We start from the raw sequence: 19,815 nt of genomic DNA, 5'->3' as shown, positions 1-19,815 counted from the left end.
CCGGCAGTAAGTCGAATTCGTTCCCAGTGAGGGTTGGACTCCGCCAAGGCTGCCCTTTTTCACCGATTCTGTTCATAATTTTTATGGACAGAATTTCTAGGCGCAGCCGAGGCGTTGAGGGTGTCCGGTTTGGGGACCTCAGCATCGCGTCTCTGTTTTTTGCAGACGATGTGGTGCTGTTGGCTTCTTCAGGCCGTGATCTCGAGCTCTCACTGGAGCGGTTCGCAGCAGAGTGTGAAGCGGTTGGGATGAGGGTCAGCACCTCCAAATCCGAGTCCATGGTCCTCGATCGGAAAAGGGTGGAATGCCCTCTCCAGATCGAGGATGAGATCCTGCCCCAAGTGGAGGAGTTTAAGTATCTTGGGGTCTTGTTCACGAGTGAGGGGAGGATGGAGCGCGAGATCGACAGGCGGATCGGTGCAGCGTCGGGAGTAATGCGGACTCTGTACCGGTCCGTCGTGGTAAAGAGAGAGCTGAGCCAAAAGGCAAAGCTCTCAATTTACCGGTCGATTTACGCTCCTACCCTCACCTATGGTCACGAGCTATGGGTCGTGACCGAAAGAACGAGATCCCGGATACAAGGGGCCGAAATGAGTTTTCTCCGCAGGATGTCCGGGCTCTCCCTTAGAGATAGGGTGAGAAGTTCGGTCATCCGGGAGAGACTCGGAGTAAAGTCGCAACTCCTCCACTTTGAGAGGAGCCAAATGAGGTGGCACGGGCATCTCATCAGGATGCCTCCTCGACGCCTCCCTGGGGAGGTGTTCCGGGCATGTCCCACCGGTAGGAGACCCCGGGGACGACCCAGGACGCGCTGGAGAGACTATGTCTCTCAGCTGGCCTGGGAACGCCTTGGGATCCCCCGGGATGAGCTAGATGAAGTGGCTGGGGAGAGGGAAGTCTGGGAGTCCCTCCTGAAGCTGCTGCCCCTGCGACCCAACCCCGGATAAGCGGAAGAAGATGGATGGATGGATGGACAGTTTTTACTCGTCTGATTTGAAAACGAGTTATTTGTCACTTTGTTTTGTAGCTTTGACTGTATATAATATGAGGTGCTCATACATTTATTTGGGTTGACTGTCATAATGGCCCTCCCAAAGAAGCTATGACGACAATGTGGCCCGCGAAAAAAATGAGTTTGACACCCCTGATCTAGCCCAACCCTGCACACTAGGCGGCGTGAGACATATGGTCGCCGAGGAGCAGGATGGAACAGCGCTCTTTTCCGGCAGCCTCTCATGCGACTGAGCACCTCCTCCATGCTCACCCTGAATAGGGAAGGGCCTAGAAAAGGTGGCCTAAAAATGGTCTGTTCTGCTCAACCCGGGCATCCTGCCGCAGTTGCCAGGTCATACCTCTATGCGGTCAAAAATACAAGAATAAGAAAACCTACATCAATCTCATCATTGCAACCAGGAACACTTTTGGATGCGCGTGATGACTCTTGTCGCCCCCGAAGAAGAACAGCGCTTGTTGCCCACGAGCTGCAGAGATATAACAGATATTGCATTTCTCAGCGAAACCCGCTTGCATGGAAAGAACTCTATAACAGAGGTGGGACAAGGCTACACCTTCTTCTGGAATGGGCTTCCGGAAGGCTCCCACCGTCTCCATGGTGTAGGTTTTGCTGTGCGATCAAGCCTTCTTCAGAGGATCCCTGAATCTCCAGTCGGCATCAGTGAAAGACTGATGACCTGGCGGATTCCCCTCACAAAAAAACGATATGCCAGCCTCATCAGTGCATATGCTCCAACACTGGATGCTGACCCTGAGTGCAAGAAACTCTTCTACACCTCCTTGCACACCGCCATGAATAAAACAGCCCTCACCGACAAGCTCATTCTACTCGCCGATTTTAATGCGAGAATGGGCTCTGACGGTGTTTTATGGAAGGATGTGCTTAGGCAGCACAGTGTTGGTAAGATCAATGCGAATGGTCTCCGCCTCCTCACATTTTGCTCTAAGTATCGACTGGTGATCACAAACACCTTGTTCCAGCTGAAGAACAAGTTCAAGACCTCCTGGCAACATCCTCGCTTCAAACACTGGCATCTCCTAAATTACATCATTGTCCGCCAAGCTGACAGGAAGGAGGTGCGAGTCACCAGAGCCATGCGTGGAGCTGACTTCTGGACAGATCACCGTCTAATCAGAGCCAAACTCATCCTGGAACCCCGTCCTCCTCTCAGAAAAACACCACCCTACAGGCGGCTCAACTGTGATGCACTGAAGTCTACGCACTCAGTCAACCTGCTCAGGGAACAGATTGCTCTACAACTGTCTAAGATCCCTGAAACACCAACTGATGTCAACATCAGCGCTACCTGGAGCACCCTTCGCACTGCCATTCACCAGGCGGGAGTAGAATCCATAGGCTACACCAGACGGAGACACCAAGACTGGTTCAACAACAGTGCATCTGGTATCCACAACCTACTTCAGGCAAAACACAAAGCTCTTGCAGCTCACCTTTCCAACCCCCAATACAGCTCGCTGAAAGCCAACTACAACGACATCCGGGCTGAAACCCAGCACACCCTCAGAGCCATGGGGAATGATTGGTGGGTCAAGAAAGCCAGCGAGTTACAGCATCACGCGGATACTAACAACTCCCATGCGCTCTACGATGCCATCAAGTCTATCTATGGCCCACAGAGAAAGAACATAGCCCCGGTCAACTCAGCAGATGGTACCATCCTGTACAAGGACAAACAACAGATCCTTGACAAATGGGCTGAGCATTTCAACACCCTGCTGAACACCTCATACCCAACCCGCATGGACAAACTTGCCGACGTCCCCTGCCTGCCACCGGTCATTGATCTGGACTCCCCCCCTGCTTCGCCGAGGTACGGAAAGCCATCGCCGGCCTGAAAAACAACAAGATTGATTTGATGGAATCCCGGCAGAAATTCTGAAGCATGGCGGGTACCTCCTCAACTGCCGACTACACCAGCTGATCACCACCATCTGGTTATCTGAAGTCATCCCGCAAGATTGGAAAGATGCCAACATCATAACAATCTTTAAGCGCAAAGGTGACAAAGCAGACTGTGGGAACAGCAGAGGCATTTCCCTCTTATCAGTGGCCCGGAAGATACTACCACGGATCATGCTACTCCGTCTAGCATCCCATGTCAGTGAGAACATCCTGCCTGAATCCCAGTGCGGCTTCCGGCGTAAGCAAGGCACTGTAGACATGATTTTTGTTACTAGACAGGTACAGAGAGAAATGCAGAGAACACTGCAAAGACCTGTACCTAGCTTTCATTGATCTGTCCAAGGCCTTTGACACAGTCAACCGGGAACTGTTTTGGGAAGTGCTGGGGAAGCTGGGGGTTCCACCCAAGTTCAGAAACCTCCTGCGTCAGTTCCACGATGGAAGCCTGTGTGACTGTTGGTGGCCAACGATCCACATTTTTCAGTGTGAATGTGGGGGTCAAGCAAGGGTGTGTTCTAGCACTAACCATCTTCAACATTTTCCTGTCTACCGTCACCCTCCTCTCTCATATACTCCTTGACCCCTCCGATGGGGTACAGATATACGTAGTACAGATTGGATGGCAACCTATTCAATATTCCAACACATCCTGGAGCTACAGGATGCAGATGACTGTGCTCTCCTTGCTCACTCACCACAGTCCCTACAGCGTGCGCTAAATGTGGTCGCCTCCTTGTACACCCCCATTGGTCTTAACATTAATATCAAGAAAACACAGATAGTTGTGCAAGAGTCCACCCCCCCAAACCTGCGCACCCACCTTCACCTTCGATGGTCATCCCCTTTCCATCGTCCCATACTTTACCTCCCTAGGCAGTATTCATTCCCCCTCCTGCAACATCGACGATGACATTCAGGTCCGCATCGGCCTGGCCTCCGCTGCCTTGGGCAGGCTCAGCTCCAGGGTCTTCCAGAATATGAGTCTTACTATCTCCACCAAAGCAGCTGTGTATAAGGCAGTATGTCTGTCTACACTGCCATATGGCTCGGAAACCTGGACACCCTACCAGAGGCACATACGAACTCTCGAGGCCTTCCACATCCGCTGCCTGCAAAGGCTCCTGGGTGTGTCTTGGGAAGACAGGGTGCCCTATGTCGAGATCTTCGAACGGACCCACACAGCATTGCCCTGCTCCTTGCGCAGAAACATCTACGTTGGGTAGGTCATGTGATCCGTATGCCTACCCACCGCCTCCCTAGGCAGATCCTCTATGGCCAGCTTTTGGGTGGTCAGAGACCTGCAGGGGCTAGAAAAAGCGCTACAAGGATCACCTCAAAACCCTCCTGAAGAAGTGTGACATTACACCTACAGCACTTGAGTCCCTGGCTGCTGTTCGCCACACCTGGAGTTCCACCTGCCACCAGGGTATTACTCACCTTCAGGAGCAGGCCACAGAGAGGAGGATACAACGCCGTGCACAGAGGCATCAGTGTGCTGCAGGGCCAATGCCCTCCAGTACCATATACCCCCGTCCTTCATGTGGCAAGACCTGCGGATCACGCATCGGCCTGCACAGCCACATGGCTATGCACCGCCGCAAAACACCCTAATAACTGTCCATACTTTTAATCTGGAGCAACGTCATCATCGAAATCGATGGACTGCCCTAGTAGTAGTTAGTTAGTTAGTTAGTTAGTTAGTTAGTTAGTTAGTTAGTTCGTTAGTTAGTTAGTTAGTTTCTCCCGTTTCTATTGAAACATTGGGCGACGAGTTCTCCCCATTTGCTCCGGTCACTGGCCCCTTCTGGCTCCATGCCAGCTGACTCCCATCGCTCTCAGGTCTTCCTTGGCTGTTTGTCTCCACGTCTTCTTTGACCGCCCTCTGTGGAATAACGACGAGGCTGACGTCAGGGTGCACGCGCGGCGTTGTTGAAGAAGTACGAGGAATTTGATCGATGGATTTAATGATTTAGAGTGCACAGATGGTTTGATTTTTTTAATTAATTTATTTATTTATTTACCTTGGTATGGCGCCGTGAGTGGCTGCCTCCCAGCAGTGTTCTCTCTTTTCCTCTTCATTTCCTTCTTTTCTCCTTTTTCTTTCTGTCTTTTTGTCCATTCGGCGATGCTGGTGCCTTCTACCGCACCTCGGTATCTCTTCGGATCGGATATTTTTTATTTTTTTCTCCCTGGGACCGGGATCATCGGTCGAGACCGGCGTAACTCTACGACGGCTTCCTGCTTATCCGGCCAGTGATGACCGGGTCCCTCGCCTTGGCCTTGCAGCCGCAACCCCTGTGGGTAGTCCGCTCCCTCCTCGTGTTCGTCGGAAACCAACGACTTTCCCCATCCTAGCCCCGTGGTGACCATCTGCACGTGCCTCGACTGGGTGCCCAGGACGCTGCTGTTTTCACCGATTCACGACCACGGCGTTGAACTGGACTGCCCTTACACATGTCTATGGACCCCGTGGAGGCTATGTTGTGTGTTTTGGGTGTTCTCTTGTATTGAGAGGTGCTGGTTGGCCGCTGTTACTTTTTTTCCTTTGTCTTTTAGCTTTTATTTTCTTTGATGGCTTTTATCTTGAGCACTTTCTGACTTTCTTTGTGGCGCCGTTGTGTGGCAGCCTTATGAGAGCCTATTGAGTTGCGCTCATGCCATTTGTGTGTCTTTTGTATACCCACTCTGTGGTATGGATACTGCTGGGGACTGAATTTCCCCACCCCTGGGATCAATAAATATTCAATCAATTAATCAATCAATCAAATGCAGCTTTCCTTTTCTTGGAAGTCGTAGCCTCTTCTTCTTTCGACTCCTCATTGGACTTTTTTCCCTTTGCGAAGAAGCTTTCCAAACATCTCTGTTTCTTGCTCATTTTTCTTGCTTCGCAGGCTCGACTGAGGTGACATGTCACGTGACCGAGACGACCGTCTTGACCTGAATTAATTGATCGTCGATACATTTTTATTCTTATTTTTTTTTCTGTGCGGGTTGGCAAGTGACCCACGGATCGGTACCGGTCCACGGCCCGGAGGTTGGGGACCCCTGTTCTATGTCGCTTACGACAACACAGTTATCAACACAGGCCCAGACCGGCCTCATGTGATTTAGTGTGAGGATAAAATGTGAAAGTATGTAATAATGTGTTAATTTCACACATAAATCGCTCCAGATTATAAATTGCACACACTATCCGGGAAATATGATACTCCCCCCCCCCCCCCACACACACACACACATGAATCTTTTGACAAATCATCCCACTGAGCAACCACCACACCCAGTGTGTGCACGTGGGTGCATTGAAACAAAGTCAATATTAAAAGAAGCATGAACTACATGACTACACATGACAAGGAAGGGGTTAGTCTGTGCAAAACGTTTGTTACCCAACACAAGACACATTTTACCGCGGCACCATTGAGAGCGTCCTCTCCAGCTGTATTGCTGTTTGGGGTGGCGGCTGCACTGACTACAACTTGAAGGGCCTGCAGCGCATAGTGAACACGGCTGGTAAGATTATTGGTGCTTCGCTCCCCTCCTTGAAGGACATTTACACCTCCCATCTCACCCGCAAGGCGACCACGATTGTGAGTCACCCCGCTCACTCTTTGTTTGAGCTTCTGCCCTCTGGGAAGAGGTACAGGAGCCTGCACTCCCGCACCACCAGACTCTCCAACAGCTTCATACTCCAGGCTGTTAGGATCCTGAACTCGCCCCCCCTTTCTGCGTAGCGTCCTGTACTTTGCGTTATGCTTACTGTCTGCTGTACGCACACTGGCTCAGTTTTGCTCCTCTTATTCATTGGGTTATTTGTTTATTATTTATTCATCACTCATTTTATTTATTTATTATTTATTTATTAGTTATTGTTTGTGCCTTCTTGTTTTCATTTTGTGTCATCTACTTGTATGTTTATCGTGTACTATGTCTCGTCACCGTGGGATGGAGGAAACGGAATTTCGGTTACTTTGTGTGTCTGACATATGAAGGGATTGACAATAAAGCTGACTTTGACTTTGACAAGACAGTGTTATGAAAGTTGCGTAAAAAGTACCTGTATGACGGTGCCATATTTCACCACATCTCCATGAATCTTCTTGTTTTCCGTTTCGTTCTGCTTCTGCTCCAAGTTTGATGCATGCTACACCACACACAAACACACACATATGTCAATGTGTGACACACATTCACCCATCAGTTATTTTACTGGATTTTGACTAATTTTGCAAGGCCTACAAAATAGTGTTTTAAATAGCTATCTAAACATAGGAAGAGAGAAATATTAGAAGATTCTCTTCTTTCGGCAGAAGACAAGTTAGTTTCTATGTTTTTCCGTTCTTTAGCAATTAGCATTACAAAATAGTTTAATCAAAATTGAAATTTATGAGTAGAAAATCCAAGAAAATTATTTTTTTTAGTAAAATAATGCATTTAACATATAATTTCAACATTGAGACAGCTCAAACTAATAACTAATGCTTTCCTTCAACAAAACTACATAAACACTACAAAAAGGAGATCTGACAGCAGAATATTACCTGAAAATAAACTATCAAACTGAACTACAGTAATCCCTCGTTTATCGCGGATACTTGGTTCCAAAACCACCCCCCCAATAAGTGAGATCCGCAAAATAGGGTCACCCTCTCATCTGTACATTTTTGTGTTGTCAAGTGACATGGGAATACAGATGGTGCATAATTGAATATTGGATTTGGCCCGGTCAAATGGGTAAACCTAATTCAGGTGGTAATTCCAAAATTTCACAAGAAGATGGTGCTAAAGCTTGACATAGGGGTAACCTGATGGGACACTAATAAATCAAAAAAATTAAATTGGTAGCAATCAGAAAGACGCGACATGTTTCGAATAACACATGGTAACACGCAATTTTGGATTGATTAATTTCATTTTGCTTTGCCACAACATGCTTTGAAACTTCTTGAGTATTTTAATCTGCTAACTAGGAGGACCAATTATCATGGTGGGTGATGATAATGTGACATAATAACCACAGTGGAATTAATATGCAATTTATTTTATTTTGCTTTGCCATATTATGCTTTGAAATTGCTTTAGTAGTTTAATCTGCTAGAACCCATTATTATGGCTTATTAATTAATTAATTAGGTTGTCCTCAGACAAGCTTCCATAGTTGAAGCTATACATTGCTATTAATGACTGTGGGGTGCAGCTCCTCACAAGATCCCCAATCCAACCCTTAATGCTGAGTGTCAAACAGGGAGGCATCGGGTTCCATTTTATAGTCTTTTGGTATGACTCGGCCAGGTATCGAACCTACAACCTCCCAGTCTCAGGGCGGACTCTCATACCACAAGGACACTGAGCTGGTTATTAAGATTAACTGTTAAATTGATTATTTTGAAAACATGTGCAATGTTTAATCAATACCTACCATTTATTCAGCACTAATGTTAAACACACATATGAATAAATCGACAGGTTTAGTGAGGAGAGAGGGGGGTAATGCTATTTGATGGCGCATAAGCCTGAGAGAGGACCTATTGCTTGAACAAATGTCACACTGACCTAAATTGGAGTTAATTTGCCGGATAGCCCATGCCATAACAAGCATTGAAATTCGGAAACAGGATAATAATAATAATAATAATACATTTTATTTATAAGGAGCCTTTCAAGGCACTCAAGGTCGCCGTACAGACATAAAATAGCATAAAAATTGACCGGAGAGCAGCGGCAGCAAGTCGCACCAGCGTTCACTCACATTTGAAGACACAATTACAACATATTTTCAAGATAAAAAAAAAAAGTGACCTAATTATACACTATGCACAAAAAAGCTGCGTTAGCTTAGCTCAGGCGCCGCGCGGCTAGTTGGCGTGGGCCATGCGCGTGTCGCCGCTGAGGAAGTTGAGCATAGTCTGCACCAGCTCAGGCAGGTCGTAGTCATCCTTCCAGGCCCAGTCGCGTTTGCCGTTGGAGTCGTCAAAGTCCATCGGCCAGGAGTCGGCGATGGCCTGCCGGACGGGGTCCGCATTGAGACCTCCAGCTCGGGCACGTGCTTGCGCAGCTCCCGCACCAGCGCTTTGGGCGAGAAGCTCATGGCGTTGATGTTGTACGTGCGCATGCTGAGCGTGTCGGCCGGCGCTTCCAGCACCTCCAGGGTGGTGGTGCGCAAGCAGTCGTCGATGTAAATCATGGGAAGCCGCGTGTCGAGTCGCAGAAATCACTCATACTTGCCCGTCATTAGCCAGGCTAGCCGGGTTGCATTGGCAAGGGCTCCTAGTAAGCAGCCAGCTGGTAGTGGAGGTTGTTGCTATTGCTTCCGCCCATGTGGCCTGTGTCTGATTGAACAAACCATGAACCATCCCCGAGAAGATGCTGATCCTGACGGAAAAGGGGTCACGCTGCACAAGCAGGTGGTTGTCTTCATCTATTTTTAGAAATTGGCGTGGGAACGCAGTTTGATTCAAACCGGTATAAATATGGGATTCGACAGATCACGGGGCTTCTTCTTGTCCGGAGAGACTGAGGTGCTGTCCGAGTGCACAGAACATCCTTTAGACGAAGATAGATGTTTCATTCTTTTTGAGATTAGACCAAAATCCGTTAAAATGAATTTCTAGCGTCTTCAAAATTGGACTTTGGTAAAAATCAAGCTTTGAAATAGAAGAGAAATAGAAATAGGACTGCTCCTCTTCTCCGCAAGCCTTTTTTTTTTTTAGATTGGCTTTTTGGAATTAGCTGGCCTGATCAATTACTCGTTCCATCAAATAGCATTTTCTACCTTCCAGCACGCCCACGACCCCCGTTTTCTGTACCGCTTAGTCCCCACTGGGGTCGCGGGCGTGCTGGAGCCTATCCCAGCCATCATCGGGCAGTAGGCGGGGGACACCCTGAACCGGTTGCCAGCCAATCGCAGGGCACACAGAGACAAACAACCATTCGCACTCACACCTAGAGACAATTTGGAGTGTTCAATCGGCCTACCAAGCATGTTTTTGGGATGTGGGAAGAAACCGGAGTGCCTGGAGAAAACCCACGCGGGCCCGGGGAGAACATGCAAACTCCACACAGGGAGGGCCGGAGGTGGAATCGAACCCGCACCCTCCCAACTGTGAGGCTGACGTGCTCGAGAGAACTTCGACAACAAATAATTCCAAGGCAATGAGCTTGGTGAGTGGAATTGTTTTTATTTGTTGGAATTATCGAGATTTCTAATTATTTTTTTCACATATATTCCATTTCTACTTTTTAACTACCGTATTTTCCGGACTATACAGCGCACCTAAAAACCTAAAATTTTCTCAAAAGCCGACAGTGCGCCTTATAGTCCGGTGCGCCTTATATATGGATCAATTGATGAATTTGTTGATCCATACTGGTTGTACACAGTGCTCTGCCAAAATGTTTTTGTACGTTTTAGTACGACTAGTAAATTACAAGGTCGCATCGCTTCCCAACATTACAGTAACTGTAGTCAGGGGGCGTCACCGAATAGCTGTTGTACCCGCGAGGCTATTTCATTTCAAAATAGGCTGCTCCGTTAATGTTTCGAGAAAATTTACGGATTGATATGGAAGGGAAACATACGTAAGCAGTACCAATGTGTTAGATCGAACTTTAGTCAGTTCCGATCATTTTTTAGGAGATCGTTTGAGAAACGCGATTGTTTACACTTTGCTGAGGCTCATGGGAGATTGGGAGCTGAGGCTCATGGGATTTTGCGGACGGCCAATGCGATAACGATAGCTGCTATACGCACCAAGCTATTTCATGTCAAAATAGGGTGCTCCGTTAATGTTTCGAGTAAATCTACGGATCGATATGGAAGGGAAACATAGTTAAGTAGTACCAATGCGTTAGATTGAACTTTAGTCAGTTCCGATCATTTTACAGGAGCTCGTTTGAGAAACGCGATTGTTTACACTTTGCTGAGGCTCATGGGAGATTGCGAGCTGAGGCTCATGGGTTTTTGCGGATGGCTAATGCTATAACGATAGCTGCTATACGCACAAAGCTATTTCATGTCAAAATAGGCTGCTCTGTTAATGTTTCGAGGAAATCTACGGATCGATATGGAAGGGAAACATAGGAAAGTAGTACCACTGCGTTAGATCAAACTTTAGTCAGTTCCGATCATTTTACAGGAGATCGTTTGAGAAACGCGATTGTTTACACTTTGCTGAGGCTCATGGGAGATTGTGAGCTGAGGCTCATGGGTTTTTGCGGATGGCTAATGCTATAACAATAGCTGCTATACGCAGCAAGCTATTTCATGTCAAAATAGGCTGCTTTGTTAATGTTTCGAGTAAATCTACGGATCGATATGGGAGGGAAACATAGGTAAGTAGTACCAATGCGTTAGATCGAACTTTAGTCAGTTCCAATCATTTTATAGGAGATCGTTTGAGAAACGCGATTGTTTACAGAGGGCTCGTTGGTTATTGGCTAGTAGGTGCATACCGCAACCCTAGTCAACCTCAGTTTGTTGCAGTATAACTTCTATTTTATGCGCCTTATAGTCCGGTGCGCCTTATATATATGGACAAAGTTTTAAAATGGGCCGTTCATTGAAGGTGCGCCTTATAACCCGGTGCGCCTAATAGGGCGGAAAATACGGTATTTAATTTTGATTCAAAATATTTTTTCCTATTTTAAATCTTCCAAATATAACTATTTAATCATTTCATTTTGATTTAAAATAGTTCCCTGTTTTAATCCTTTTCGATCTAATTGTATAACCTTTCAGCTCAGTGGCCTAGTGGTAGAGTGTCCGCCCTGAGACTGGAAGGTTTTGGGTTCAAACCCCGGCCGGGTCATACCAAAGAGTATAAAAATGGGACCCATTGCCTCCCTGCTTGGCACTCAGCATTAAGGGTTGGAATTGGGAGGTTAGATCACCAAATGATTCCCGAGCGCGGCACCGCTGCTGCTCACTGCTCCCCTCGGGGATGGGTTAAATGCAGAGGACAAATGTCGCCACACCCAGATGTGTGTGTGTGACAATCATTGGGTCTTTACCTTTACCAATGACTCCTGTACCACTGTAAGTGACATATGTACACGAACGTAAAACAGGAAGTGGTATCGCCTGAAAACGGCCTTCAAAATAAATCACCCTACCTCAAATCAAAGCACGGGTGAACAACATAAATAACATGGCGAATTCTTAACACATATGTTTTTAGAACAATTTTTATTATTATAATTTTCTATAACAAGGTACAAGTGTACATACTGTAAACATGTTTTTAGAACTCTTATTATAAAAAAAAAAATCTATAACAAGGTACAACACTGTAAATATGTTTCTCGAACTCTAATTATTATAACAATATTTTTATAAAACGGTACAAGTGTACGCACTGCAATTGTGCGGGCACTCCTTGCCTTCTGCTGCCGCACGTTTTGTTTGCGTTTTATTTTTATTTTAGTATTATTTTCATGTTTTATTTTGGTTTTTAATTTTTTTTTTTAATTTGGAAAAGAAAACTGCGATGAAGTGAAACCGCGATAAACGAACCGCAATGTACCAAGGGATTGTGACGTCATGATGGGGCCGCGGATGGCCGCCACGGTGAGTCGCTCTCTGGTATTTTGTGTGTTTTCTGTGTCCTCTGCTGTCCATCCCGGATCACTTTTACCAGAGAAGCACTGTTAAACATCGGACAGTCTTCTCCTGATATTTTCTCTCCTGTTCTCTTTGATCCAGACTGTTTGACGGAGATTTTAGCCAGAGCGGCGGTGCTATACAAGCTAGCACGTCAAAGACGACGTGGCAAACGCGTCTGAGCCCTCGCCGTGGCCCTCGTAAAGCTGAGGCGGAGCGGGTTCCGTTCTGCCCTACCATCAATTCATCTGGCGAATGTCCGCTCCCTGGCGAACAAGTTAGACAAACTGCTGCTCCTCACTTCAAGGAACACGGACTTCAACAGATCTGCCAAGCTGTGCTTTGTTGAAACGTGGCTTGCGGACGCACCCCCCACCACGCCCAGGAGCTAGCTGGGTTTCAGCTAATGCGTGCAAACCGCAGCCCAGAGCTCACCGGAAAATCAAAGGGAGGTGGTCTCTGTTTCTATATTAATGAACATTGGTGTACTGATGTCACGGTGTTGAAAGAGTCTTGCAGCCCTCTCCTAGAAACACTTTCCATAAACTGCCGGCCGTTTACATTCCACCACACACACGTGCGAGTGAAGCAATTCACACATATGTTATTCTACACTATTCACTTTATTATTGTGTGAAGGCAATGACCTTCACACATCTGTTATTCTACACCATTCTCTATTATTATTAGTGTGAAGGTGAAGACCTTCACACTATTGTTATTGCTGTCCTTTATTATTAGTGTGAAGGTGAATTGTTGTTATTGTTATTGTTATTGTATTGCGTCATATGATGGCGCCGCAAATGCAGCCACGGTGAGTCCCTCTCTGTTTATTTGTCTTATTTTGTGTGTTTTCTGTGTCACTTTTACCAGAGAAACACTGTTAAACATCGGACAGTCTTCTTCTGGTATTTTCTCTCCTGTTCTTCCCAATTCAGCCTGTTTGTCGGAGATTCTAGCCGGAGCGGCGGTGCTGTACAAGGTAGCGCGACGACGGCGGCGCGGAAAACGAGCCGGAGCACTCGTAAGGCTGAGGCAGAGAGGGTTCCGTTCTGCCCTACCGTCAATTCATCTGGCGAATGTCGGCTCCCTGGCGAACAAGATGGACGAACTGCTGCTCCTTACTTCGAGGAACACGGACTTCAGCAGATCCGCCGCGCTGTGCTTTGTTGAAACGTGGCTCAGCGAACAAACCCCCCACCACGCCGTGGAGCTAGCGGGGTTCCAGCTAACGCAAGGAGATCGCAGCGCGGAGCTCTCCGGAAAATCAAAGGGAGGTGGTCTTTGTTTCTACATTAATGAACGTTGGTGTACTGATGTCACGGTGTTGAAAGAGTTTTGCAGCCCTCTCCTAGAAACACTTTTCATAAACTGCCGGCCGTTCTATTCACCACGTGAGTTCACCTCAATCGTCATGGCGGCTGTTTACATTCCACCACACGCACGTGCGAGTGAAGCCACGCAGATGCTGGCTGACCAGGTAACAGATATGGAGAAACTTCTACCAAACTCACTAATCATTGTTCTGGGTGATCTTAACAGGGCGAACCTCGCACACGAACTCCCCAGATACAGACAGCACGTAACGTGTCGCACCAGAGGGGCACAGACTCTGGACCACTGCTACACCGTGATCAAGGATGCATACAACTCTGCGGCTCGTGCAGCTTTAGGACTCTCGGACCACTGTCTAGTTCATGGGTGGGCAAACTACGGCCTGCGGGCCACATCCGGCCCACGGGACCGTTTAATCCGTCCCGCCAACCCTGAACAAATTGTATTATTAAACTTTTTTTTTTTTGGTCATTTTGCCTGCAATGACTGCGTTTCCCCAGTAGATGGCGAAGCGCTCGCCTGTGCATTTACTACCGGAAGCCGTGTCAGAAAGCTCGGTGCACACTCACAAGTGCGTGTACGTACTCAGTAGTACGGACATGGCGCACTCGCGCTCTATTCGTATCAGTCCCGAATTTAGAGCGTGGGCTTTGACGACAGCATTCTTGTACTTTGCGCGCTGAGCTTTCAGATGCAGTTTTGCCACAAACCTTCCTCTGGAATCCTTCCATTAAAATGAGTCGCCCAAGAAAAAGCAAGGTGGACACAGTGCCGAGCGTTTAAAAGAGAGTGGCCTGTTGTAACTTGTTAAGTTGCTCATCATACATTTATTGATTTGCATGATTGGAATTTATGTAATTTTATTTTGACGCACCGGAAGTGTTTTATTTTGAAGGTGTTTTTGCGGAAATGTTTGCATTCCAACTTTGTCTATCGTTATCTAACAACATAGTGTCTTCCTTTTCGTTCCATACAATAAAAAGAATAGTAAACGTACACAAAAGATTTCAGAGCCTCCGTCATCATTGGAGAAGCCGTCACTACGTAAAATTTTGGAGCGGAAACCTGGAAAGTAAGGACTTAACATGTGCTTCGAACGAAGTGAACAGCTAACGGCTCTGTGGAGTAGTAGCCGTCATGACGGAGGGAATGGAGCGATTGAAGAGGAAGCGAGCGACTATCCGCGCCGCTACAACGAAGCTGTTTACCCGTCTCGAAGAGGAGATGGGAAAGGAAATACCAGATACTAACAAGGTGCGTGAGCTACTGGCAGTTTTATCATCAAAAGAGGAATGTTTACTGGACTTGGACAAGGGCATAGAAAATGAAACACCCACAGACGATCTGTACACTGAGATTGCAAACACGATGGATTACATGGACCGGGTTCTCACGTGGAAAGTCCGCGGCACCTCCTTCATCGGGTCACAGGAGAACATCGGCGATGTCCCGAGAATGTGCGTTAGCGATGTAAGCACAGGCGCATTTCCGTCACAGTCCAGACAGACTGTTAAACTTCCGAAGCTCATGATAGACAAGTACGATGGTGAAATAAGCCAGTGGCAGGAATTTCGGTCACAGTATGAAACAGCTATTCACAAGAATGATGCACTATGCAAGACAGATACATTTACCTATCTCAGATCCTACCTGACTGGAGCAGCTGCCAGAACTATTGCAGGGCTCACAATAACAGAAGCTAACTATGATGCTGCAATAGAGCTACTCCAAAGCCGTTTTGGGAGAAAGGACATTGTGATAAGTGCCCACATGTCCAAATTACTGAACTTGACACCTGTTAGAAAATCCTCTGATGTTGCTGCTCTGACACATTTATATGATGAATGTGAGATCCAGATACGCAGCTTGGAGTCTCTGGGAGTACAGAGTGACACGTACGGCTGCTTGCTTTGTCCAGTGCTTTTACAGCTTGTCCCAGAGGACATTGCACTTGCCTACTGTTGGAATCATTTAAGTAAAGCCTTGTCATTTACGAGTTTATGGCTTTCCTTTTATCTATGTTCTTCCTCTTTAGTGACAGGGATGTCTTTTGATCCCAGAGGACATTGCACTTGCCTACTGTTGGAATCATTTAAGTAAAGCCTTGTCATTTACGAGTTTATGGCTTTCCTTTTATCTATGTTCTTCCTCTTTAGTGACAGGGATGTCTTTTGATCCCTGTCAGCCATATGTGTCCTTCCTGTCCTTTTGTTATCTGTGTGTTTTTGTTCCTGTAAGAGGCCTTCACTAACAATGAGCAGAGCTTATTTGCATAGGCGAAATGTTCTTATTTGGTTGAAAGAAACTCCATTCCTTTTAGTTAACTGTAGGTTTGGTTCATAGATTGTTGTTGATCAGAACTGTTTTTCTTTATTAAGTGTTAAACACAGTTTGAAGTGGTTGCGTACAAGTTATCCCATATTTACTCAAGTCTTGTTCAAGTGTTTAGGACAAGTCACTCATTGTTATTGCGTGTTAATTTACTAAGTAGATAAAGTCTAGCCAAGGTTTAGTTGCATTGTTCCACAGGAAAGCGGCAATTGAAGTTATCTGATCTCACTCGCGGACTACTCGGCCAACAACTGGAGAAGAACAGATGGACAAACTCTGCGGGGGTCACGGGCCGACAATGAAGTGCTAATTCACACACTACATTCCTTAGCTAATCAACGTTGCTACAGACACAATCTTCCCTCCCTTTAGTGTAGCAACGCCTCTGTAACCAGGGCAACCAAAACATTAAATAGAGGAGCACGTGGAGGGAGAACTCAGAATTGATGGAGATTGTAACTGAGTTTCCTCTCTCTATCGTTCTCCTCGCGGGGAAACCTGTTCTGGTTCTTTTCTTCTCTTCCTTCCAACGTGTGGTTAAATGTCTGATGGTATTTAGACCTGACACCTACACTCGCCAACCAAACTCCACCAACGACTGGAAGGTACAAGAGTTGATTCAGTTTCTGCAAAATGAAGTGCAAAGCAGAGAACGGGCGCTTCAGCTTACAAGACCTGGCCAAAGCTCCAAAGACTCTAGCCCACATCACAAACATGTGGGTAAGTCATCCTACGCTGACAAACCCAGAAAGTGGAGCATTCCGTCAGCAACCGCTTTGCATACAGCCAACACCGTGCCCCGGTCCTGCATGTATTGTGACAGTAGCGAACACAAGCCAGAGAACTGTCCTGAATATACTGTAAGTGCACGTAAGGATACGCTGAAAAAACTTGGACGGTGTGATGTTTGTTTAGGCCCAAAACACATCGCAAAATACTGCAGAGTGAAAGTTTTGTGTAGCCAGAGAGATATTTTAGCTCTGAAATATCCCAGCTAAGGTTAAAACAGAATGTGAAGGGAGAATCTAAACTCCGAGACTTGAGACCATTTGTAGATGAAAACGGTCTACTTAGTGTTGGAGGTAGACTACAGAACTCTGATATTAGTTTCAGAGAGCAGCATCCCTGGATACTCCCAACAAATCACAAGTTTTCAGAGTTGTTGGTTCTATCATGCCATGAAAGGGTGATGCATTCTGGTGTCAGAGACACATTGATTCAACTAAGAGAACATTACTGGATTTTGAGAGGAAGGCAGCTGGTTAAACGTCTCATTTCAGGCTGTTGCATTTGCCAAAAACTAAAGGTTACAGCAGCACAACAGATCACTGCTCCTTTGACGCGAGACAGAGTTACTGAGTCACTTCCTTTTGAAGTCACTGGTGTAGATTTTGCAGGACCTTTGTATGTAAAAGTTAAAGGGCTTCAGCCTGTAAAGGCATACACTGCACTATTTACATGTGCAGTAACAAGAGCAGTACATTTAGAGTTAGTTTCAGATCAGACCACAGAAAATTTCCTATTAGCTTTAAAACGATTCATAGCAAGACGAGGGCTATGTAGGATCATTTATTCTGATAATGCTAAAACATTCAAAAGAGCGGACAAAGATTTGAAAGAGTTATGGAACACTATGAAGGAGTCAGAGCTCAGAGATTTCTTTGCAAACAAAGGGATCACTTGGAAGTTCATAGCTGAGCGAGCTGCTTGGTGGGGGGGCCTTTGGGAAAGGCTAGTGAGATCTACGAAAACTTGCTTAAAGAGGGTACTAGGGAAAGCATCCCTGAACTTTGAAGAGCTCACAACTGTACTTTCCGAGGTTGAAGCAGTGTTGAATTCTAGGCCTCTGTCCTATGTACATAGTGATGCTTTAGAACCCCCAGCCACTTACTCCTTCACACTTCCTGGTTGGTAAACGCCTGACTTCCTTGCCACCAAAGACTGTTTCTGTACCAGCCCATGTAAATACTGCCAATCGAGAGGAGCTCGGTAAAAGGTGGAAATATCGGCAGAGACTTTTGACCAGCTTTTGGAACAGCTGGCGCAGAGACTATTTGATGAACTTAAGATCAGCTCACAAGGTGGACACTCCTACCCCAACAGCCCTTAAAGTAGGAGATGTGGTTTTGATCGGAGAGGATAAAATACCCAGACAGATTTGCAAAATGGGAAGAATTGTTGATGTTTTTCCAGGCAGGGATGGTCTTGTATGTTCATGCAATGTTCGCACTTCAACAGGCAGTTTATTAAGAAGACCTGTTCAGTTATTGTATCCCTTAAAAGTGTGTTAACGATTAGCCAAAATTTATGAACATTTGTTCATCGGGCGGGAGGATGTTGTAACTTGTTAAGTTGCTCATCATACATTTATTGATTTGCATGATTGGAATTTATGTACCGTTTTTTTCCGTGTATAGTGCGCCCCCATGTATAGTACGCACCCCTAACAATGGCATGCTGATGCTGGAAAAAAGCTTGTACCCATGTATAATACGCACCCAATTTTTATGAATTTTTTTAATTTTTTTTTAATTTTTTTTTATTTTTATTTTTTTTTAAGTCCCAAAGATCGTCACACACGCAGGGAGGCAATGGGTCCCATTTTTAAAGTCTTTGGTATGGTCTTAACTAGGCTGGATGTCATTTTTTTTGTTGGCGTTGATTTCTCCGACTGCCCCTAAACGCACCACCGCGCTCCGTGCGCAGGGGAATGAGGCGGCTCTGTATGGGAGATACGTTGAAGAGGAATAAAAACAACCTTGGAAACCAAAACTTGCCCCTCGTCGTGACTCGGAGCCGCAACAAATGTTTCGGATTTGTGTAGGGTACATTGTGACAGACGGCAAACTCGCAGGTGATCGAGCGAGCGTCTGATACAAGAGCATTGCGGTCGTATGGAGCGTGTTTGAAATGAACAGCAGAGACGAAAGGAACAAGGCAAAGTGTTGTGAAATAAAATATTACCTGTAATACGCATTTTGTTATTTGCTGATTGAAACTGCTAATTAAACTGTGAATTGAAACTAATAGGTGGAGAACTGAACTCTCGCTCTTTATATAGCTGACGTGTCTTGCGCAACCGTTCTGCGCATCTGTAATGGCGGCCTCCGTATGACGTCCGGTCCGCGATGGAGATTGAAAAACAAACAATATTTGACAATAACACACCATCGAGGATTGCACCATCGCATCAAACGATGTGTCGTCAATTATGAATTTTACTAAGTGTGTTGGGCAGGATGGCTGAATGCGATGCGCGATTGACAACAAACAAGAAGAAAGGTGAGTTTTATTTCGGGGGAGATTTGTCATGTCTCGTCCCCAGTTTTGCTATGTGTCTAGGTTGCCATAGTTTCTGTTCGTGTCACCCCGCTCTTCCTGTGTCACCTCAATCGATGTAACGTGTTTTGTATTTAAGTCCTGTCTGCCCCTCGCTCACCGTTGGATCATTGCATGTGTTACTGTCATTCTGTTCCTGTCTTTGGTAATGTCACCCTGTCTTTTTGTTCCATGACCCCGCGACCCGACCCCGGATAAGCGGGAGAAGATGGATGGATGAACACTGCAAATATGTTTTTAGAACTTTTTTTTTTGGGCTGGAAAAAATCCGCGA

At 46.2% G+C, this 19,815-nt stretch overlaps 1 protein-coding gene across 2 annotated transcripts in view; it reads right to left on the bottom strand.

Moving 5' to 3' along the window:
- itpr3 (inositol 1,4,5-trisphosphate receptor, type 3) overlaps positions 1 to 19,815 on the bottom strand; it is a 534,890-nt gene that overhangs the window by 487,015 nt on the left and 28,060 nt on the right. For both annotated transcript variants that reach the window (XM_061272597.1, XM_061272598.1), the window contains exon 4: positions 6,996 to 7,082. In XM_061272597.1, the coding sequence (XP_061128581.1) occupies positions 6,996 to 7,082 (87 nt within the window). The remainder of the gene's footprint in view (positions 1 to 6,995; positions 7,083 to 19,815) is intronic.

Source organism: Syngnathus typhle, linkage group LG2 (genome assembly GCF_033458585.1).
Source record: "Syngnathus typhle isolate RoL2023-S1 ecotype Sweden linkage group LG2, RoL_Styp_1.0, whole genome shotgun sequence".
Classification (NCBI taxonomy): Eukaryota; Metazoa; Chordata; class Actinopteri; order Syngnathiformes; family Syngnathidae; genus Syngnathus; species Syngnathus typhle.
Note: the sequence above shows the minus strand (reverse complement) of the source record. Positions and strands in the feature narration are given on the sequence as shown.